Below are 24,705 nucleotides of genomic sequence, written 5' to 3'. Positions count from 1 at the left end.
AAATCACCCTCTCTCACACACACACTGCACCAATTCATTGTCAATCCTGTCTCCCCACTTACACCTCTGATTTTTTTCCACCTCCAAAAGCCTGCCACAATCCAGCTGTCTCCTGTGTTGCTGGCCCTGTCTGAGGAGGAAGCTGCTTGCCTGTGGTGGTGGTGTAGCTGCACTCCACTACAGTTCCCATGGTCTCAGACTTCACTGGTTCTTACCATGAAAGGATGATGAGCTGGCTTACAGAGGGGTAAGGGGTATAAGGAGAGAAAGCCTTCAAAGGAATCTTCAGTATAACTGTACAACAGATTTGAGCGTGGTTCCTGATGTGTACAAGCATTCACACCCAATCTCGTCAATTCACCAGCTCAAGTGGCTAATGGCCTGTCTGCTGGGGAGTACAAAAAACAGAATAAAACACTGTTTTCTGTGACTGTTGCAGGGCCAGCTCCTGAGAACAGGGCAATTCTCAATTTTTAGGGAAAAGCAGTTAAATTTTTTTAATATATAAATATGGAGACGTCATCACTGATTCATATTAATGCTGAGTGTGATGAGATCATCCTGGGGCAACTCTTAATTTTGGGGGGGATTGAGAGGGGTTAAGGGAGAGAGTGGAACTGCATTTGTTTCTTGAGACTTGGAGGCATGTGGCAAAATGTTTCACAGGCTTGGTAAAAGAAGTGTTAAAGACCAGCCCTGGGGACAGTGGAGTTTGTGACAGGTGAAACAAATACCATTTGCTGGAGTCCAAGAGCTCATAGCGGACTCTAAAGTATATTTAAGGAGGACATTAAAGCATACTATTTACAAGCTATTTCAGAGTTGTTCTGTCTCTTGGGTATATGTATTATATGCCCAAGAAACTGGAATAGCTCTGTTATTCATACATTTCTTTAAAATGCCTGGCTGATGGGGAAAGCCTTCAAAGAAGTGGCCCTGGGCTGTCATGAAGTATATATTTAAACACCCACAGAAAACTATTCCTATTACAAACACACACGCATACCGCTCATGAGATGCAGTCACACTAAGTGCACAATAAGTTCAGCATCTGGCCTGTCTCTAATTTAGCGGGTATCTGAGATACTCCATGCAGCTAGAACATTTTATGGACTAATCACTGTCTACATCATTTCTTATCCAAAAAATCAAGACAAGTGTAGAACAGAATTTTAAAACAAACTTTGTGCTTAAAAAAATTCAAGGCTTAAACCCAAGCAAGTAAAATAATTGTTTTTTAAAAATCTACAGAATTGAGGCTCTCTTTGCCACATTTCAACCTGGAACATTTTTTCCACAGACAGGTTAAGAGCCCTGCGAGAGGAGAAGAGTATTTGTAACGTAAATGTGAATACAAATAAGCAGAGGTATGTGACTGTGAGCCAGAATTTCTGGGTTCTATCGCTAACTCTGTCACAAACTCACTATGTGACCTTAGGCAAGTCACTTTTCAAGCTCATCTGTGAAATGAACATAATAATATTGTCACCTCACAGGGATGTTAAGAGGCTAAAATTCTTCCATGTTTCTAAACCATGGGATCTTGGGATCCCTGGATAGAAGACATTAATGAAATACAAGTTATTGATAAATTAACAATAAGGATCATGAGTGTGCTCAGAAAGGCTGTATCCTCTCATATTCCAAGTCAATCTTTGAGACAATTTAGACAGTAAGGCCCTGATTCTGCAATGAGCTTCATATGGGTTGACCCTGTGCAGGTGCAGGGGTCTGCCTACATGGAACAACTTGCAGGATTGAGGCCTAAAACTGGGATAGTCAAAGAGGAGTGCAGGGGAGTCAGGTGCCTAAATCTCCTCAGTGCCTCAGACTTCTTTGACTATCTCATCCAAAGTTACAGAACACATTTCAGCCAGCACATTTTTTCCTATCAACTCATGAAGCCATTTCCTCCTCTCCCCCCCCCCTCCAGATTAATAATGTAACCAGTATTGCAGCTACCTGGACCAAGAATTAACTATATACAGCCTGGCTAAACAATTCTGGGGGACAAGAAATAGGGTTGTTATTTATTGTACTTGGACAGTGTACACGGTATAGATTTACCTTGGTATTGTTGTACAGCATCAAGAAAAACACTGCCTGCAAGTTCAAGAACAGCATAACCACTTAGAAAGAGTAGGGAGTCCAAAGGCTTAGAATAAGGAAACAATGGGATGAAATAAAGGAAATCAGATGAGATATTTTAAAAGTGTGTCAACAGTGAGCTTTATTAGACAGTGGAATAAGCAGATAAGTGGTCTGAACTGAATTTAGAACTGGACAAAGTACTCACATGTTCTGTGGGGAACAATGTTATACTGACAAATGAGAGACAAGATTATGTCCTACATCGTTTCTATCTGTAAAAAAGTCTTCATATTGTTATGCTGATGGGACCAAGTACCAGATTATTATTTATATTCAGCTGCTAAATTCAATGTTAAGGCACTAAGTTCAAAACCACACATTGCTACATTTATTTCATAAGCAAGTCTAAGGATGGATTCTTCCTAGATGAAGCAGCCTGTAAGCATCCTTCTTTTCCTGTGCAAAGGTACCTTAAACACCAGGCAAACAAAATCATCATGAGGCTCAGGCAGTTGCCCATTCAGCACACAGGCTGCAAATGCATCTCTGCACTAATCATGCAGACTAAAAAGGAAGCAGACACTTAGTTGCTGTTTGCATAGAAGCTGCTTGTAAACTGATGTCATGCACTGTACATCAGTCAACACAGTACTTAACATGAACATACACATTGAAGCGAAAGCAGACAGGCAGTGCTGACATCTAGCACATTTTATTTACCCTAATATAAATGTTCTTTGAGTTCATCAAATTACCACTCAATTTCTCTGGTTTTTGAAAGCAGGTGCACTGAGGTATATTAACTATTCAACTTTACAGGCTTTTAGTGAAACAGCCATTAATGGGTGACTCAAGCATAGAGCACTGAAAGGTAGCATGTAAGTCCACCCAGTAGAAATGTACAGCTGCATTTCGAGGCCTGCATGGAAAACACCAACAAGAGCATCTCCAGCTGAACATTGCTAAACCCTGCCAAGACATATGCAGGCCAATGGAGGGATGTGGGAGGGAGCTAGCTGGAGAAGAAAAAGTAATTTTTTCAAAAAGAGGGCATATGAAGTATATAGTTATACAAAAAAACTAGGCAGAGGGCAGCATGGAAGAAGAGGTTAGAACTTGTTTCAACTGGCTACTCCACCGAGTTCAGAGAGTTTTTTCCCTCTCTAACATTGGATCTGCTGTTAAGAAAAGTAGTTTAACCTAACTCATAAAAAGGTACAATAGCTCCACCTTGCTAAATCCCCAAAGATTTGAAGGATGTCTATGCTGTGGCTTTAAGAACTTCTCATGTCACATCAGTGAAAAAAGCATGACAAGAGTCTCATGGAATCACCCCTGCCTGACGAGGCATGTCCATGCAGGCTCTCTAGACAGACTAAGTAACTGGGGAAACAGTCTGGAGGAACAAAAAGAACCTTATCGACCTATTACAGGAAGCTATACCGAGGGATTATTTTTCTTCTGTTCACAGATCAAACCATCCGCTTGATGAATTTGGCATTCTATTGTGTTACTCTATTGACTCGATTGACAAACCACACACAGTACTTCTCTGGACTTCAGAAAACTAATATCAGTCTACATTGCTTTTGATTTCATAATGGTAATTCAATTGATTTCATAATGGTAATGGTGGGAAGTTCAATAGAATAGGAAATGCACAAAAATTATTTTATTGAAGTCAAATAAAGAATGTTCAGATTCTTAATAAAGGTAAGAGAAATCAACCTATCTAATGATGGGAGAGCAGTTACTTTTGAAAGGACAATGATTTCTTACAGCATAGAATTTGGTTTTATACCAGCCTCTCTTACTCTAAGTATCCTGAAGCCCTTGACAAAGTGATAAGTTAGGTACTGGCAGTATAGTGACTGGAGGCAAACAGAGCAGCCATTACACACACAGCAATAGCTCACATGCAGCCTTAAGACATTACAGTCGATTCTACTGAGAAAGGAAATGGTGTTCACGACACCTGCCAAGAGATATCAACTCATCTAGAAAAGGGCAATGAATATTTAACTCCCAACCTAGATGGTCGGAGATGAGGTTAACCTCCCATCCCAAGGACAGCACCTCAGCATAGCCCTTGTTTCAATATTAAGTATAAGCCCTTTAGTTTTTCATGGCTAGAGAAACTCCACATGGATTCCCCAGCTCTTTTTGGTCAGTCTTAATAAACTGTTTCAGTTTTCCCTTCATAAGAAATCAGTCAGCAGTATTACTTACCAGGTGGCATCAGTTTGCGCAACACTGTAGAATACAGAGAGGACAAAAAGGAATTGCACTTGAAGTTGACTAGATAAAGACCAACTCTAAAATCATTTTTGTTTTAAGGATTATTTTATATTTCTCTCTACAGTGGGTTAATTCTGAAAGATTTAAGGAAGAGGTGTATCGTAAGGAGGCATTTGAATGAAGAGGGTGAGTGAACATTTGACATACCAGAAGTGGGAGACTGTTCTAAGGAGAAGAGATAAGAAGAATCAATATCAATAAGAATAATAAACAAAAACAATTTAGCACTTCCAAAGTGCTTTACGTGCCCTAAATGCTTTACAAAACATGAATTAATGTTAAGTGCAAGGAAAGAAGGAGATTAATTTAACCAAATCAAACAAAGTGAATGCCACACACAAAATTATGAGATCCATGAAACTAAACAAAGGAAAAGCCACCATATATCTTCATCAATAAATAAAAATGATATTTATTTAATGCATCTCTTTCCTACCTGCATAAATAAGCTGTAGCTGCATCTACCTCTTCTGGTATTCAATGTTATGAAAAAACTATGAACAGAGAATGTTGCAAATTAACATATCTGCCGCTCAACACTATCCATAGCTACATACTAGAAATTACTGTGGGAGTCAGTGCTTAAGAAATCAAAAGACAGAAACAACCTTAGTTTACAGAAGGGAACTGTGCTTCATCCACTGAGATTACCCTCAGCCTTTCTATGCTATTTCACATTATGCAACCAGATATTCATTTTTTGCTTTATTCTAGCAATGGCCTTAACTCATCCAGGTCAGCTTAAATGGAGAAACAGGGAGAACAGCAAAAGGGATCAAATAAATGTCTACATTTCATGTGGTAAACAACTGTATATTTAAGAAAACCCATCAGCATCTGAAGGGTTCAAAAGGCGGTTGAATCGACTTCTCATTCAACTTTAATAGGGATGCATCTGCCATTTGCAGGAACGGGCATGCAAACCTCCAACCCCCATATAAAACACATGTAATTCTCATTCAATTCTGAACAAACCCAAAACTAAACATTTACCAAACATACCTCAGCCTAAGCTTCCTCCTATCTTCTAGCATGCCACTGCAGGAATTACAGAGGGCCCAATACAAGATGGCTCAGAGCAGCACTGCATCCCTATGCAGGATACTAAAATCTGCTATCCTCCTACACAGAACATTGATTCTTATTCCATGAGTTATAAAAGTTCACAATGATTACCCATTTTAACTTTGGTCTCAGAATTCGTATCAGAGGCTGTGCTTTCTTTCATGTTATGCACCTACTACTACTGAAATCATCAATAGGAAGGATATGACCAAAGAGACTAAGAGTCTTAATATCTGCTAAAACTAGATGTACCCAAGACTTCATTTAAATCAGCATAAAGGCCAACAAAATAAATTCTAAATGTTTTTATAACTGTACAGCTTCAAAGCACTGGGTAAATATACTAATCCTCACATTGCCCCAAGGGAGGTAATTATCTACTTAGGAGTTATTCTTATTTTTACAGATTCAAAAACTGAGGCAGAAAGGTGAAATGATGTGCCCACATTCAAAGAGAGGAAACTACTATTAGAAATCAGGACTGCTTTGCTTCCAATCCTGTGCTCAAACAACTAGATCACGCTGCCTCTCTGAAGGTTACAAATTAGAGGGGTAATTAATATATTTACCCAATCTAGTCCTTCAATTTAACATGTTCAGCAAAGAATGCAGCATCCCATGGAACTACTGAGGTAACTCTATCTTAAAGGCACAGCAGGAGAGGGGGTTCAGAGACAGACAACAAAAATCAGAGGCCTGGAAAAACATTCATAGGAGAAGTTGTTGAAAAGGTAGGGACTGTTTAGATTAGTGGAGAGATATGTAAGAAGGAACTTGACAGACATGTAAAAGATAACGAATGGCATAGAGAAGGTAAATTGGACATGTCCATTAACCCTATTATATAATACAAGAGCAAGGGGACAGTCAATGAAATTCAAAGGAAACATTTAAAGCTGATAAAAGAAAACTTTACAGAATGAATGGTTAACCTGTGGAATCCACTGCCACAATATATCGAGGCCAAGATAAGTAGGTTAAAAAATGGATTAATATTTATATGAATAATGGGAATATCTGCAGTAACATTAAATAAATCAGTTACTGATCTTCGTAGCTGTTGTTCTCCGAGATGTGTTGCTCATGTCCATTCCCATTTAGGTGTGTGTGCACACACCACATGCACCAGTGCCGGAAATTTTTCCCCTAGTGGTATCTGTAGGGCCAGCTATAGTACCCTCTGCAGTACATAAGTGTGGGGGGAGCGGGGGGGAGGGATATAGGGCGCCGCCAGCCCTCCACCCTCTCAGTTCCTTCTTGCTGGAACTCCCACTAAGGGGAAGGAGGGTGTGTTGTGGAATGGAAATGATCAACGTATTTGGAAGAACAATGGTTACTAAGGTCAGTAACCGTTCTCTCTTCTTCAAGTGCTTGCTCATGTCCATTCCCAATTAGGTGACTCACCAGCAGCACCCCAGAGACAGGCAGGAGCTCATGGACATACTGCTTTCAACACTGCTCTGCCAAAGCCAGCATCGTCTTTGGCCTGCTGCGTAATGCGAAATGAAGGAATGCACTGAAGATCAGGTTGCGTCTCTACAGATGTCCTGTATTGGAACCTGAGCCAGGAAGGCCTCTCATGACACCTGTGCCCTTGTCAAAAGGGCCATCAGTGAAGCTGGAGATGTGATCCCTGGCCTGTTCATAGACTCAGATGCATGTGGTGATCCAGGACGATATCCTCTAGGATGATATAGGCAGCCCTTTCATCCATAGGGACACCACAACGAAGAGTTGCATGGACCTGTGGAAGGGCTTAATTCTATTAGTGTAGAACGCCAGAGTTCTCCTGACATCAAGAGTTTGGAGACACCTTTCCTCATTAGAACTGGGGGGCTTCGGAAAGAAGACCGGTAGGAAGATATCTGGTTGATGTGGAATTGAGATCACCTTTGGCAGAAATGCCAGGTGAAGGCTTGGCCCTTGTCCTTGTAGATTACCATGTAAGAGGGTTCAGAAGTCAGGGCCATGATCTCCAAGACTCATCTCGTGGATGTAATCACCACTAAGAACACAACTTTCCAGGATAATTGCGTAAGAAAGCAAGACACTAAGGGCACAAAGGGTGGTCCGATGAGCCTCGATAGGACCAGATTAAGGTTCCATTGAGGGATTGGGTCCCGCACAGGGGGAAAAAGCCTCTCCAGACCTCTGAGGAAGCTGGCTGTCATCTCATGCGAGACTGTCCTGCCCTGTATAGGGGGCTGAAAAACCGATATGGCCACTAGATGTACCCTGATCGATGACAAGACCAAACCTTCTTGGTTTAGGTGGAGCAGGTAATCCAGAATGACTTGGATAGGTGATTTAGTCGGGGAGATACTCTGATGAGACACCCAGCAGGAGAAGCGCTTCCACTTGACTAAGTATGACGCTCTAGGGGAAGGTTTCCTTCTTCCCAACAGGACTTGTTGGACCTGCATAGAGCAGGCCCACTCTTCTAGGCTTAGCCATGGAGCATCCATGCTGTCAGGTGCAGGGAGGCTAGGTTTGGGTGAAGCAGCCGGCCATGGTCCTGCAAGAGGAGGTCCGATTGTACTGGAAGTGCCCAAGGGTGGGCCACTGACAGATCCAACAGCATCCCAAACCAGTGCTGGCGTGGCCATGCCAGGCTATCAGGATGATCCACACCTTGTCCCTCTTGATCTTTACGAGGACTGAGGTTGTCTGACCACAACAGAAGAAAGGCTTCGGACATCAAACCGTTGTCGAGCCCTTGCAGGTAACAGAATTGATTGCACTTCCTGTTCCGCCTGGAGGTGAAGAGGTCCACTTGGGCAGTGCCCCATCTATGGAAGATAAATTTGGCAACTTCCAGGTGCAGGGACCACTCACGGCAAGAGAAAAAGGATTTGCTGAGGAGATCTGCCAACATGTTCCTGATCCCCAAGAGGTACACAGCCTCCATGTTGATGTTGTGATCCATGCAGACGCCCCATATACGTAGGGCATCTTGACAAAGGGCTGGGGACCTGGCTCCCCCTTGCCTGTTGATGTAGTACATCAAGGCCGTTTGTCCATCAGTACTTGAACTACAACCTTGCTGTACAGCTGGGGAAGGAACACTTCGCAGGCCACTCTGAGCTCTCTGATATTTGTATGCAGTGCCAGTACCATGAAAGGTACCCCTCTCAATACATGATGCAGTTTTGTCCACCACAACACGGAGGCGAGAACTGGTGGAGGGATCATGAGGACCATGTCAAGATGGTGTCTGGATTGTGAGTATATCGTTGCCAGCTACATTTGTAAAGGTCTGAGGTGTAACCTGGCATAATGGACCACGTAGGTGCAGTTTTCCATGTGACCCAACAGTCTGAGGCACACTCTCGCTGTAGTGAGAGGGTGGGCTGATACTCAGGCTACGAGCTCCGACATGGCCAGGAATCTGGCTTCCAGTAAGAGCGCTCTGGCTTGGATGGCATCTAGGACTGCACTGATGAACTCTATCCCTGGAACTGGTACAAGCGTTGATTTCTGTTCATTAGTCCCTTCTGGGGCCACTGTGAGGACCTCTTCCTGGTTCGACTTGACACCTAGGTCCGTTACTAGGTGAGCAGCTGTCAATGACCTCGGCACTGAGACTCTGGAGAGTGATTGTCCTTGAGGTCCCATGGCTGGGGGAAAGCCCCAAGGGTTCCAAAACTGCCATAGCACAGGCCACTGCCCTTGCGACCAGATCCTCATTGAAGGGGCTATGGGGAAGCCTGCAGCCATGGTAGAAGTTTGTCCATTGGGTAGGGTCACCTCCTCCTCCTCAAGGAGCTGCTGCATGGGGACCATGGGGGTGCTGATGTCGCTTGCCTCCCCCCACCAAGCTGGGAGTGTCGGAACTCCGGTACCAGAGAGTGGTGCCAGGAACCCATATGTCGCATGTCCAGAGACCAGCTCTTGTCTTTAGGTTTCCTGTATGGGCTCAGCAATCAGTGGCAGGACTCTGTGGAGCCGCATTGGGCATCCGGGGATCAGTGCCAGGACTCCGGGGACAAGTGCCATTGTGACAGAGACCAGCACCGAAGGTCTGGAGACTGGTGGCGAGAGCCCAACTGCCCTCGGTGCAGCTCTGGGGACCGGTGCCATGGGTGAGTGTTTGTTGGCGGGTTGGAGGCCAGCACCTCGGCGTCAGGGATCATTGCGGGGATCTCATTGCGGGCTTGCCCTTGGATGGCCCTGTGATCGATGGTGTTGGCACCTGGTCCCAGTGGGGAGGCCTCCCTCCCCGAGGGGTCGGGAGTATGGGGATTGCCAAGAGGTCCTTCACAGACTGGAATGCCTCCAGCTTAGTAGGTACCATGAGGTGTCGAGGGCCTTTGCCGCACCCAGGAGTCGGTGGTGGGTCCGGGATAGGGCTAAAAAACCTGTATGGGTGAGGACACTCCAATGGGGACAGGGGGCCCGACATGGGTCTTGTCAGGTCTCCTGCACCCTTCTTATCCTCCTTTGGTGCTGGCAAGCTCCCCGTTTGATATGTGTCTTCTTCGTTTTCTTCTTGGGCACTGGAGATGGTACCAGGAAGAAGATGGCGCTGCGGGAGCGCTCCACACTGAAGTCAACATACTCAGCACCGAGTCCAACCAACCTAGTTCCAATGCCATTCTAAACACGAACTGCATTAGAAGTGCCCTTAATCTAATGCCCCAGTCTTTCTTGGTGCAGGGCCTGAATCCTTTACAGATTCTGCACCTTTCTTGCACGTGAGCCTCTCCTATACACTTCAAGCAGCTCTAGTACAGGTCGTTAACTGGTATAGGCTTCTTACATGACACACAAAGCTTAAAGCCTGGGGACCAGGGTATGTCCCGTCTCTGGGCCACGTTTGTTAACACTTATCTAAAACACTAACACTTAACCAACAAACAACTAAGCTATGTACACTAAGGAACTATGAAAAACCAGTTGGTAGAAGCGCTTGCAAGAGAACATTCCAGCACCGTCACCGGTGATAAGAAGGAACTGAGAGCGGCACCCTATATACCAGCGCATACATGCGCCATTGCAGAGAGCGCTAGAGACGGCCCCTATGGATGCCACTAGGGGAAAAATTTCCAGTATCGATGCACGTAACCCACACACACCTAATTGGGAATGGACATGAGCAAGCTCTCAAAGAAGAAGGTATCACAACATTGTAAAGGTATATAAACGCTCATGCTTCAGGGTATATGTCAACCTCTGATGGACAGCAGTTAGGAAGACATTTCCCCTATTGGCAAATTATTCCATCATTATCCACCACAGAGGTGGTATTTGGGGTTTTTTTGGTTTTGGTTTTGTTTTTATTTTTTGGTTTGTTTGGTTTTTTTTTTTTTTTTTTTTAATTTCTCCTGGTGAAACATCTGAAATTGGCCAATGTCAGAGACAGGACACTGGAACCAGATAAAGCACTGGTCTGATCCAGTATGGCAATTCTGCCATCCCTATGAAATATGCTCCTCCTGATGTCTTATGAAGTGTGTAGTTGGTTACTCAGTAGGAAACTTCAGATAGAGAACTAAGTCTATATTCCTGCAGCAGCAAAGGGGTTAAAAACATCTCTTGAAAATAGATAGATATAATGCAAAGGCAGCAGACTTTTATGTTACCACACGCAAGTGGGAATCGAGCCAAACCCATACTTCAGATAAGCAAAGTACAGGCAGGGAATTCCTGACAGCTTATTCTTTCCAAGGATGATTTTGGATTCTCTAGTTCCATACTGAATCATTACCTCTCCTTCACCCCCACCTAACCACCCCCAAACAATCTAGCCTTGGCAATCCAAATGTCCTTCTGTGACATTCAACTGTTCAGAAGTTCCCCCCTAACTTGTCTCCCACTGAACCTCTTAAAAAGAAAAGGTTCAATTGGAAGGCTCTAAAACAGTGACTATAAAGTAAAAAATGTCAAGGTCTGTGTGTATTCAGCAAGTGGAAGCAGAATTACATAAAAGCAACAGCTAATAAAAAAGATTGTTCTGTGCTGTGTTTTCCATCTTTCCAACCATTATAGGAATAAAATTATCCACAGAGAAGATCGAAAAGCTTTTTCAAAACTAATACAATTAAGCTTTATTACACTGTTTCAAGTACATTTCTCTCATCTCCCCACCCAGCCCCCACACCTCCCGCTTCAATTTAGACTCTAACAGTTGGAGGCTTTCTTCTATTTTATTACCAGTAAAATGCTCATGTTTAAGGGTCAGAACTATCTAGTGTTTTGAGCTAGGAAACAAAGCTGTCCTTATTACCTACTCACTATATTGCAAAGAAGAACTAAAGAAGGAAAGTATCTAGGTATCAGAGATCTAAACGGGGCTAAAGATCTTCCATCTGATCTCAAAGTGAAACTCCTGCAGCCAAAGCATTAGTCACCTTGTTTTTAAAAAGGCAGAGCTGGACATAACTTCTCTTAAGCCCACACGTCTGTAAAAGGACAGACACACGTACAAATGCTCCTAGCAGTTGCCACATTGGGAAACCAAATCTGAAGGGAAAAAATATAATACACACAGCATGAGGTCAACAAATTGCAAAAATTCCCTTTGCATCGGAACATATGGATGACTGTGATAGTTATAGCAATGGCTGGTGGATTGTTTGAGATTTCACTGCACAATCTCCATTATCCATAAACTGAATTTAAACCTGAATTTATTGCAGCATTAAGTGGTAGTTTTACTTTATTTTTTTAATTAATTATACAAATAAAAGTGTTGCCACAATGTGCAAAGTAAAACTGCTCCTGGATATGTTTCACCATTAATGGCATTAAAAAGTACTGTACCGAACAAACACACGCTAGCAGAGGAAGGGAAAAGGAAATTAGATGTGCTAATAGGGTCTTCCCATTTTTACAATCTAATTTTCCAGTGAAAATGGGCCACTGTCACACTGCATGTTAGTAGTAAAGCTGATGCACAAATTCTATCGTCTCTTTGGGATCCACCTTTCCCATCACTGCATTCTTCTCAGGCAGGGAACATCACTAGAAGTCAGGGCTGTGAACCTCTCTGTGACAAGGTCTAATTGCTTCAAATTGTGGAATATTATTCTTCACATTTATTAAAAAATAAATGCTACTACTAACATTATTTCATTTTGTCAGGAAGGGAAAAACACTTTAATTCACAAGGAACAGTGTGGCTGCTCCGATTTTTATTACATCAATTTTTAAAAACTCATCACGGTAAACAATTAAACAGAGAAGCAAATCCCACGTTTAGGGAAGAGATTCAAATCCCTAAATGGATTTTCAAAGGTCATTTCAGGCTTAAAAGATGCCTGACAGTGTCTCTTTAAATCACATTCATTTCAAAAGCTTATCCAGCAAAAGACAGATAGTACATTGCAGCAACACACTTTGATCTGCTGGGCTCCTCCAAGAAAAATTAATAATACAACTTTAATTCATATGTATAGCAAGATTTGAGATTACTTTTATTTTTTTTTAGCCATGGATTTTTAACAAAAGGAATAAAAACAAGGCAACTTCGCTTTCAATTAAACCTTATGGGAAGGGAGAAAAATAAAAAAAACCCGTTAATTATTATAAACTAGTTTTTAAAAAAATCAGCCAATTAAAAACCAATTATCTTTCACATGTGCGTTGTTTAAAAATTCAGTTTGTGGAGCTGTTTGATTTAACTGCATAAGGTGGATAAATAATGGGGACTGACAGTTCCAGGTTTCAGCACAATACTTGTTTTTTTTCCTCTGCTGATCCCATTAGCATTCAGCCACAGCAAATGAAAGACAACATAGCTTTACCTTCCTCTCAATGCGGGCCAACTGCTCCTTACAGAAGGTGTCTCGCCGTTTCAGCTCCGCCTCCTTGCACTGTAACTCCTGGGCCTAGGAGGAAGAAGAGGATAGCTAGAGGGACAAGGATAGCAGGAGAAGATTAGGATTGGAAGGAGTTCAGAAACCCCACATCACCCAGGACTGGTGTAGAGGAGACCATACCTGGTCTCTCCAAACAGAATTCAGTCAGACTTTCAACACATCAAACATACACTTGCTTAACTCGGGATTGCTCTCAAGGTTCTAAAGGGCTGTCACCATCACACTTTCATTCTCTATCCCATATATATTCCTTATCCCTATTAAAAGAATGCCAATATAAATCATCTAAGATGCATAAGCATAGGAGTGACCCATATGGCCAATGTAAGACCTTCTCCCAAGCTCCATTTAGTCCAGATCCAAATCTCTCATACAAAAGGACTTCTACACTTCCCTCAGGTGTCCACAAGGTGCTTTAAAATACAAAACAAAAATCCAACTTCAAGCTCCTACCACTTGGGGGCTAAGAGAACTCATACAAGATTCAACTCATTCTTAAGATCTAGAGGGAAACGCTGAATATTCAAACTATATTATACAGCAATATTGAAACCACACAAACTCATTGCCCATGCATTTGCTTTTCTACATATGTAGTGTTTAAATAAGGTGGCAAGGTAGCTCCTATGTCTCTCCATCCCCGTTGTCTATTCTCTTTCCCATGCTCACTGAGTATACATGCTCCCAACCTTTGTTTTGGGTCTTATCCCCCCTTTTTTAAATAGGATTTTTGTTGCTTCCTTGTGTAAAGCACAAGGTTGCTGTTTGTTTGACATATTAAGTCAGGCAGTCAAACACATGCTTAAAGTAAAACCTAGTCATCAGCCAAAAAAAAACAGGACAAGAAAATATTTGTGTTCTTATAGGAACATAGCTTCCCCATTTAGAAACTACAGTTAGCAGCACTTCAATGAACTCCTACACCTATGTTGGAGTGGCATTAGGATAACAAGGCATTGATGGAATTGAACTGATACTTCTTATTATAATATTAAAATAAAATAAAATAAAAATCTCTCTGGAAGAGGATGGAACTTGTGCCCCAAAAAGCCTGCATGACCACCTAACTTATCCCCAGGCAGTGGACCTTCCAAAGGCAGAATTATTAGACCGTTTCACATGAATGCAAACACTGCTAATCCGTACACCTATCCCAGCAGCATCGCTCTTAACTTTTAATGATGCCCGATGCAATCGTAGAGGATGCTGGTCCGATATGATTAAGCAGCCTGGACAGGAACGTCCCCTGTGGGCTCAGACCTGTCATTTTACAGCCAGCAGTCATTGTTAACGAGAAAAATTACATCTGAAAGCAGGTTGCTGCCTGTTTCCTTCCCTCTGCTCTCCTGAGGATGGATATGCTGGAGTATAATAAGGGGATCTTTTAAGTTAGGGAGGGAGGGATGGGTGATAAAGATGCCAGTAAAGAAGCAAGTAGGTTTTTTGTTACTTTACAGGTATGGCAGTGACCAGCTTCTTTGAAGTGGTAACCAGATTTGAAACTTTCTGTTTTCCACACTTGCTTCCTTGCCATTCAGGGCCAGATTAAGGCACACACACTATAAGCCCATGCCTAAAGCACCATCTCCTGAAGTCATGTTGTTAAAAAAAAATCCCAGCTTTCATTTAAAAAAATAGTTTCTAGCCCACATAGTTGCAAATAATAGTTTAATGTGATTCAGGCATAATCAAATCCCTGAGTCTACAGACAGCCTGGAACAACAGTTTTGAGTGCAGTGAACTGCCCCATGCATCTCAGAAGGGTGTTAAAGGCAAGGACCCACTGGTCTAGGGGTCTCACCAACACTACCCCAGCAGAGAAATACTATGTGGTCCCTATTATCACAGTACCTGTGTACTCCACAATCTTTAAAATATCTATCCTCAACAACCCTGTAAGGTAGGGCAGCCCTAGTATCCTAATTTCACAAATGGAGCACTGAGGCACAAAGAGACTAAGTGACTTGCCAGTGGTCGCATAAGAAGTCTGTGCCAAGCAGGAAATTGAAGTTGGGTTTCCTGAATCCCATGCTAGAGCCCTAGCGACTGGATCATTCTTCCTCTCAATATCTCTTTTCCAATTAATTTCTCTGATCATTCTCCCCACTATCACCATTATCCAGTTGAACTACAGACAAGAAGTTGCAGAGAAAAAGTTTTACTTGTAACTCAGACATGTTTTCAATGATTTACTCATTTTAAATAACTCCTGATGCTTCACTCCATTGAAGTGCACTGAGAAACAGTCTCAAGAGACAGATCTGCTTGAAAGTTGCTTTCTGTTTTCCTCTATCCCCAGCTGTTATTACTAGGAAATTTAGTACACTTTATCATAATGTTTGAGGTATGTATGGCACAGTCAGAGCATGTCATTTGAAATATTCACTGTACCAAACATTACAAAACTGGGTTAGGCAACTAGGGACATTTTGCCTGAACACAGGATATTTATTAAGAGCTCCTCTTGTCCTGCTGCTTATTCCCCACCTGAAGTCAGAAGCCTGTGATGGCCCAGACAGACTTGGCTGCTGTGGAGATGATTATAAATTTCACTGAGGATTGAGACTGCAGGTGGCAAACAAAGCATCAGAAACATTTTTCACGTAAAAAGTTTCTAACAAATGGATGGAGGAAAAAAGAAATATATAACACCACGCTGGTTTCTAAATAGGATGTTCAAGAGTTGCTGATCCATTTTGTGTCCGTATTTAAGAGTCTGAGTTGGGCTTGGACATGTTGTGTGAAGAGTGATTGTGTTCCAGAGGAGCACCGGAGAGTAGAATACTAACTTCTCAACAACCAAATTCACATTCCCCTTCTCAAACAAGTGATGTATGAACTTCTCTAACAGGAAGTGGTGATGGAATGTCTGACTAAGGGGGTCAACAATGCAAGGAGACTGAGGAGGAGAGCACAAGATGCTTGAGAATAGTCTGTAATTGAGTTGGGAACTGAGGGCTTGTCTGCATTGGACATTACTTCACGATAAGCTACGGTATGAATCTACAGAGCACTAGCTTGCTGCAGTGCACTTTGCCATACTCCCATTTCAAACTGGGAATACATTAATGCGCACTACGGATCTTTTAGTGCACTGTCAGAGTGCCCACACAGGAAGTTAGTGCACAACAAGCTAATGTGCAGAGTCAAACCCTGGCTTGCCATGCACTAACTCACTGTGTAGATAAGCCCTCACTGCTCTGTACTCTCAAGGTGGGATAGTGAAGGGCCGGTGCCAGTGCATTACCTCATCTCTGTTCAACAGAGCAGCTGCTGCACCAGGGTTAGCGCCTTCTAATTCCAAGACTCAACTTTAACCATACAACAAACAGCCGCTGCTGAAGTTTATTCAGTGAGACAAAGAGAAAGGAGGGGGGGGAGCCTTCTGAGGTTCCTCCTAATTTCTCTCTTCACATCTCCTTCCCCTACCCCATACAGAAAAAGGCTATGTGTAAAGAATTTTCTTTTCATTAAAAGGGTCTGGACTTATCTCCCCAAAAACCACTGCTCTTGGGTCAGCCATAAGGAGCTGTAGCAGAGAATATATGGCTCTCCTTCCATGCTCCACACTTCACCATGTAAGATTTTAGGAATAACTATGAAGGCACCTATGTTGGTTACTAACCAGGTTGGCTATTAATCATTGAAGAGTTGAGTGGGCTGCTCCCACAGGCACGAAGAGCAAGAAACAAGCTCAGTGCCCAATCTGAGAACCCCAGCGCTGTACCTGTGTGATAAGGCAACACAGCATTGGAGTTCTGGGGACTTTGCAATCAGTCTGGCAGTGCAAGGCTCATGGCAGGTATTATCCCAACTGTGTTAATTTCTATTTTATGCCCTTTTTTCAAAATACAGTTCTCAGTGTTACACTTCATTTATCTCTTTTCATCTTGTGGAAAGAACAGGCTTCCCATATACACCTGCGAGCTATGCACATGCAAACCAGAGAGAACACTTACCAGGAAAAGGAAGTTTGTTGGCAGGGTCAGATCAAGGTAGGCTAAATGGGATTCAGGAATGAGGCACAGCACTAGAGCAGCTCACGACTGTCACAAGGCTGCCTTACTTAAACTAGAACCCAGGGCCCCAGAATCCAGAGGAAGATAAGAATTCATCTTAGGCAAACCAGTTGCCTCTAAGCAAGAGGAGGTTTGACACAGGAAAAAGGGTCCATAGCAAAGTCCATGGAAGTGCTTCCCAGAGGCAACTCACAGTATCTGGTAACTGATACTTCTGAAATTCCATTAATAAAACACTCGCCTGGGCATAAACTCCTACAGTGTTTTACACCGTACCTCCCAACACCTCTCTTACAAATGCCTTTTTTCTACATTAAATTAATCTAATTTGGGGGAGGAGGGGGAAGGGAAATAATCAGCTTCCCCAAACAAAGCCAGCAGCATAGATAAGATGTCTCAGCTCGGGCACCTCATCCTTTTCACTGACTAACGATTGCAGATGCTTGTACCTCGTGCCCTCCCACATGTCTTCTTCAGTCACAGGAGCAGACAGGATATTGAAGAGAATCCTGTCCAGGACCCCAGGACTGTAATAACAGGTGTTCTACTGGTCACGATTGAAGTGCACCAGCAAAATAGTGTATTCTAGAACTGGAACAGCTGGAGTCCTGCTGGTCAAAACTAAGGAGCAATGACTGAGCTGAAAGGAGCAGGGCAAGACTGAAATCACAAGGGATGCTGTAGATCAAGACTGAGATCCGTGTACAGAGGAGTATACAAGATTGAAATAACAAAAGGATTATTTTAGTCAGGACTGAGTTGCATTGGCAGAAATCCAACTAATCAAAAGTGGTTGGGACAGTTCTCAATGTCTATGTTAGGCAGCTCAACCATGCAAAATCACCCTGGTATCCTTTGTCCCTGAAGTATCCCAGGTGCTCTAGAATCTAGCCCTCCTATCACTTCTGCTGAAGTCAATGGAAGTTTTTAACTATCAACTAGTGGGTTCAGACTTAGGGCCCTAAAAAGCAACACTGGAGAAAACATTGTTTCCTCCCTGCCTCTGCTACCCACTTAGCCCCATATACACACACCCATCACCCGATCAAGTTTGGTCTCAGCAGCTGTAAGCCACACAAAAGGAACCAGTGAAAATCTTTATGGAGGAAATAATATGCAATTTTCTAGCTGAACACCTTTTAAAATGTAATGACAAAATAAAATCCTGCATCTGTGCTCGGCAATAACAATCTGTATGCACGCGGTAACAATATGACACTTGGAATAAGCAAGAGACAGACAAAAAGAGAGCTTACCCAGGCATCCAAATCCGCAGGCTTGGAAAAGAGAGAGACAGAGAGAGAGACAAGGGGAAGGAAAGAGGGAAAAGATGTATCAGTGATTTATGGAGGCTGCCTGCTGCTGCACAATATAACTCTTAACAGGAGTTCAGAAAAGTTCCTTAAAAATGGCAAGCATTTTAACAGAGCACCTATGTCACCTGTTAGTGACTATGCTGTAAATAGAGGCTGTTAAATTGGCTGAGGCACTGTAGTAAAAACAAAAAACCAAAACCCACAGACACACACAGTAATAAATGCTGCACAGCGCTCCCTGTAGAACAGATGCTAGGCAAAGACAGATATGATGCAGCCAGAGTCATACAAGGCACTGCATAATATTAGAAATACCGGTATCAGTAGCAACACACAACAGGGAGTGTGGTAGTGTCAAGTGCACTGTAAGGGATAAAACCAAAAGCCCTGCTGCTTCCAACTTCCCTGAGAAGAGCAATTCCATATACTCAAGGTCACCTAGCTAGCAAGTCATCTTCACTCATGTAGTTGTACTAGATACCTTCTAGTTGACAGCTCAGTCAATGAAAATTTGATCAGTCATTGACCACATTTTCAGCCATGCCTTTTCCCACAGGCAGACCAATATTCCTATAGTGTATACTCTGAACTTCTTTGCCAAATCCAAGCTGCCTTGTTTTACATTCTCTTCTTTTGTCTGCAAGGTCACTGTTTAGGGACTCCATGGTGAAGATGCACAGATCACGGGGACCTCAGTATCTCCTCTCTCACACTTTTTATTATTATTATTTTTTACTTAAGCAATAACCCGGCAGCAGCAAAGCAAGTGCAAGACGATAAACATCTCTCAAGCCCATAAACATCCTGGCTTCAGACTGAGATGTTTACAAAGCAGTCAGAGTGCTTAATCGTTGTCAAGGACTGCTGCATCTCCCCTACTTCTTGGGGCTACACTCGCTCGGCAGAACACTCTGTAAGTGGTTACTTTGAAAATACTCATTTTTTTATCATGATTATTTATGAGAGAGGCTTTGGCAAGGCGGGAGGGATGTTCTTGTTGGTTGTATTTCAGTGCCAGAGACAGAAGACGGCACAAAGCAATTGGTTTATGGAAGCTGCTGTTGTTTTAATGGCACAGAGCCACCACCTGAAGTTGTGGAGGGATGAAGTGTGATTAGCTATGTGTGATGTCTGTTCCCATCCTCTGCAACAGCCAAGAGGGGTGGAACTGAAGGTCTACATTACAGCAGGGAAAAGCCAATTCCCTCCTTTCTGCAGATGAACCGGATGCACCACAACCAGCAACTTCAGTCCATCAAGCCAACACATGTCAAACATTCACTGACAATCGACAACCGATCATGACAGGAGCCTGGTTTCAACAATATTTTTCTTCCTACCTGTATTTACAGTTTAGACAGATGTGCTGGTTTTGTTTATTTTAACCTCTCCATTGCTGTGCTGTAATCTGCCCTCAGGAGATGGGTAGGAGGGAATGGGTGTAGGACTGTTGTAGTGCATATTATTATTTCAGTAGATATGCCATATACAGGTAGCTTTCTGCTGGATTTAAGTCAGTCATCCACAGGACACTTAAGTTATTAACTGTCAACCTCCTAGCAGAAAAACATTTGCATCAAAAACTCACAAACATTGGCACTGACTTTGGGTAGTCTCAGCAGAGAGGCATAATATTAAGAATTAATTTGTTCCATCACATTTGAGGGGACCTCTCCATGTCAGGTTTGAGATGCAGTGGGGTGTGTAGTGTGGGGGTAATTCTACAAGGGAAATTTGTATTATTGCTGCCCGTGCTATGCCTGTTCTGTGGATACAAAGCTTCATTCCCAAAGGCTTTAAATTTGGCACCTTTCATAAAGAATAAAATTCACTTTAAGAGAGTGATTAAACGGAAATAGAAAAGTTTAACCAACAGTCCAAAATGTGACTAGACCAGCTCTTATATTGGAAACAGTCAACCACATCCTGAGTAAAGACCCAGCTAACAAGAAAAGAAGGAAATAGAGATTCAAAGGAAGCCACCCTCGAGGTATGTTGGGTTAAAATTTACCTTTTGGCAGGCCTGTGCCAACAGGTTTCAATGGACCTGTCAGCCAATATACCCAAAGTGCCTAACCACTTGTTTCAGAGTTTAAGTTGCCTGGCTAAGAGAAATAACATTGTGTGTCGTTTCCCAGCCATCTGAACTTAGCTTTGAATTGCCAGCTGCAGGCTTGTGTATTTTATGTTCTCTGCACCAATATTTGAGCCACATTTTCAAGCCTTTGGTCAGCTCTGCAGCATCCCTGCGCTGAGACAAAGCGTACAAGGTTAGATCAACTTTCCAGACAATCTACCTAGGGAGGAATTACAGTATGGTTATATCATTGGTAGATTTATTACTTTGGAGCCTAACAGAAAAAAAGATTCTCGCTCTGACTATACCAGGTGCATATGGTTACTACCAAAGCAGACACTGATGTCAAACCACTACAAGAATCCTTCATTCGGGGCATTCACATAGAAAAGGACAAATGCCTAAACTGCCCTACAGTGCCTACCTGAAGTGGACTCTGGCTATATTCAGGAACTATACAAGTTATAAGTGTGTGTCGGAAAAGTTAATACTCAAGCAGAGATTTTGCAGCAGGCTAGGGGTAGCGTCCCAAGAATCAATTAAGTGGTTCCCAATTCAGTATACAATAAAATCATCAACACGTGATGTCCCTTTAAAATGAGTCAACACAACCTAGTGGTGAATATCTGTTCATTTGTATGGATCTCTGGCATTTCATTCCTCCGCACTAGTACACCCACATCATACGCATGTATGACACCAGACATTTCAGCACGTAGCCAGATCATGGCATGTGACACTCAGACTCAAGTTCTGCCATCCATCTTGCAACATACTACAGTAAAGTGAACACTTGAGCAGTGGGCTTTGGGGCAGGATGATGTCTATGGGCTGCACAGAACAGAACCCACAATTGCCTAGAGTTATTCCAGCAGTTGCTATGTTGATATAGATCATATGCCCATCCCACAGAGTGCTCAGTAGGAATCTGGGCCACTGGCTAGAGGTCTCCTACATTAGAAGTCAACATGCTTGAAAAGTGGTACAATGGTTTATGGGACACTGCCTGCTTCAGGAGGATGGAGTGCGACAGGGGGATTGAGACAGAACCTATGAGATGCTTGAGCAAATCTGACACAGTAGAAGCCTGGATACAGGGAAGGGCACAGGTTCACAACAACCTAAGTAGCTGCTGGCAACTTTAGGGGTCATACAGCAAGTCTGAGGAGCTCTGCATCAGACACACTGACATCCTGATGGTCAGACTTCGTCATTCTAATAGGCAAACAGTGATGTTTCTTTAAGGAGAAAATCTGGAAACAAGATTTTTCCATGGTGATAAGTATTAGAGAATTTTGAGGCTGAGACTAGACACAATCAATCTGAAGGAAAGGTTGTGATGAAATTGCACAAGCCTAATGTACACCAAACATATGCAATTTTATAAACATGGAAGATAGAAAGCAGCAGCAAAGGCCTCTGTCCCCTTTATGACTCAGGGACAACAGCACCTCTAATGTTTATGGAGTTGCTACAAATAGGTTTGCAATGCCCAGAGCTGACAGTGTTTTTATTTTAAATTAAAACTATTTTACAAAATCCAAAGTAAATAAATTGCTTTCATTGTTTATTTTAATACTTAACTCCTCCCCATATTCTACCTGTCCTTCCACACCCATATATACACACAGTTCATTACATAGTCTGCCAATAAACAAGCCATTCAATGTCAACAGGAAGTCTGTGTAGAGCATAGGCTTTCCAGAGACATATGCTCAAAATACTCCATGTCTGATAGCAGGTAAGATAGGAACTAGGCAGTCTAAACATTTTCTTCCTCCCTTAAATTTCTCTCCTGCATATTAGTTTCTAAAGTCCCCAAGTCCCCTCTTCAACTTACAGAACAGAGCAATGGCTCTCAATGGGCATCATGAGATTCCATGATGATTGTGGGTCACTTAGTCCAGACCAGATTTACTCAATCTACAAGAAAATAGATTTGCATCATAATCCCACCCAAAATACATCCTAGGTTATTTCTGAATCCCACATGACCACTAGTGCAGGACCCAATTTATACATCTAGACCACCTACTTTTATCCCCGGGGAGAAGATTGATGGTAGCAGTAGTCAAATATGCCTGCCACCCACACATTGAGAGAGAGAAAGAAAACAGACACAAGCTACTCAGAAGAGGGAGATGCAAGTTTTTTAGTCAAACACATCAGAAGGAATATTTTATCTAGCACCACCAATGCTATACAGAAATTAAGATTACATTAGTAATCCACCAACATCCCTCAGGATAGCATAAAATGATCAATCCACTTGGTCAGGAAAGAATCTCTCCATTCCACCCCACAATGTAAAGCATTATGCAATTGCATTACAGGCAGCAGCTTTCACCTGCCTCTAAAGCATCAGCTATTGGCAACTGCCAGCAGCAGGATACTTTACTAGATGGTCCAGTGGCCTAATCCAGTACAGCAAATCCTTTGTTCCTGCCAAACTAGCTACCACAAGATTAAAAATCTAATTTCTGTTCATTTAAGAAGCTTCTCTCAAATGCTCTTTGGTCTGAAGGAAATGCAGTCAGATTTGGGGCTGTTTTTTAATACAGGCTAAGGTGGTTTTATTAGCTATGCTGCTTGGGTAAGGAAATCCTAGAAAATCTTCAAATATCATGGTCCTGAATCCAACCTCCCCCTCATATATATCCCGCTCCCCAGGGATAAAAGTCCTCATAGTATGCATGAAGATCGGAGACTACATTACATATAAGAAGTTTCCAATCTCCATGCAAACTCATTTTGCAGATGGAGACCTGGCTGTCCAGTTTCACACTTCACTGCTCAGATTTCTACAAGCACAGATAGTCTTGTATATTTTCCAGTTTTCTCTACTCCTTCAGCCTGAGACATACACAAAAACATTCTTACCCCGAAAAACCCAATCAATATCTTTCAGGGTCTGGAATCCAGCCTAATAAGACAGTGGAATGCACATATGAAAGCCATAAGAAAATCATCAAGGGGAGAAAAGAAAAGGTTTAGCATAAATTGATTGCCTTCTAAATCCTTGGAGAAAAGAACAAAATAGATTCATGGGGACATATCGGACATGCCACCCACTTTAACTCCACTCCTAGAAGACAAGCATTGCCATCATAATGTGGCATTTTAGTGAGGTAGATTATAGTTGGGTAAATTGGAGCTGGAAAAAGCTTTAAATTAGATACATTAATAAGGATTGTCGGGGCAGGTGAAGGGATTATAGAATCAGAAATATAGGGCTAGAAGGGACCTTGAGAAGTCACCAAGTCTTACATACAACACTCCTGTTAATACATCCCAGAATTATATTAGCCTTTTTCACAACTGCATACATTACTGAATCACATTCACTTTGTGATCCACTATAACCTCCAGATCCTTCTCAGCAGTATTACCACCTTAGCCAGTTATTCTCCTTTTTGTAGTTGTGCATTTGATTTTGCTTTCCTAAGTGAAATATTTTGTACCTGTTTTCATTGAATTTCACCTTGTTGAATTCAGACCAATTTTCCAATTTCAGTCATTTTGAATTCTGATCCTGTCCTCCAAATTACTTACAACACTTCCCTGCTTGTCATCCTCCACAAATTTTATTAGCATACGCTCCACTCCATTATCCAAGTGATTAATGAAAATATTAAATAGTACCGGACCTAGGACTGACTCCTGTGGGACCTGACTAGGTACCTCTCCCAGTTTGACTGCAAACCATCGATAATGACTCTTTGACTAAGGTCTTTTCAACCAGTTATGCATGCCCCTTATAGTAAATTCATTTCGCTCACATTTCCCTAGTTTGCTTATGAGAAATGTCATGTAGAACTGTGTCAAAAGCCTTTCTACAATCAAAATATCACACCTACTGCTCCCCACCATCCACTAGGCCAGTAACCCTATCAAAGTAAGAAATTAGGTTGGTTTGGCAACATTTGATTCTTGACAAATCTATGCTGAGTATTGCTTATAATCCTGTTATCCTCTAGGTGTATGCACATTGATTGTTTAATCATTCGTACCAGTATCTT

At 42.4% G+C, this 24,705-nt stretch overlaps 1 protein-coding gene across 7 annotated transcripts in view; it reads right to left on the bottom strand.

Annotated features, from left to right (window-relative positions):
* The window catches only part of CHCHD6 (coiled-coil-helix-coiled-coil-helix domain containing 6), a 146,252-nt gene that overhangs the window by 81,756 nt on the left and 39,791 nt on the right, over positions 1-24,705 (bottom strand). For 3 of the 7 annotated variants that reach the window (XM_067544293.1, XM_067544288.1, XM_067544291.1), the window contains exons 5-6: positions 18,550-18,570; positions 13,200-13,283 (exon numbers count right to left, since the gene is read on the bottom strand). The exons of 2 other annotated variants lie outside the window; for them this stretch is intronic. In XM_067544293.1, coding sequence (XP_067400394.1) covers positions 13,200-13,283; positions 18,550-18,570 — 105 coding nt within the window. The remainder of the gene's footprint in view (positions 1-13,199; positions 13,284-18,549; positions 18,571-24,705) is intronic. 2 more of the 7 variants (XM_067544289.1, XM_067544292.1) reach the window with 1 other exon arrangement.

Source organism: Emydura macquarii, unplaced genomic scaffold, assembly GCF_026122565.2.
Source record: "Emydura macquarii macquarii isolate MOO-44397 ecotype Brisbane River unplaced genomic scaffold, CSIRO-AGI_Emac_v2 contig_968, whole genome shotgun sequence".
NCBI classification, from domain to species: Eukaryota; Metazoa; Chordata; order Testudines; family Chelidae; genus Emydura; species Emydura macquarii.
Note: the sequence above shows the minus strand (reverse complement) of the source record. Positions and strands in the feature narration are given on the sequence as shown.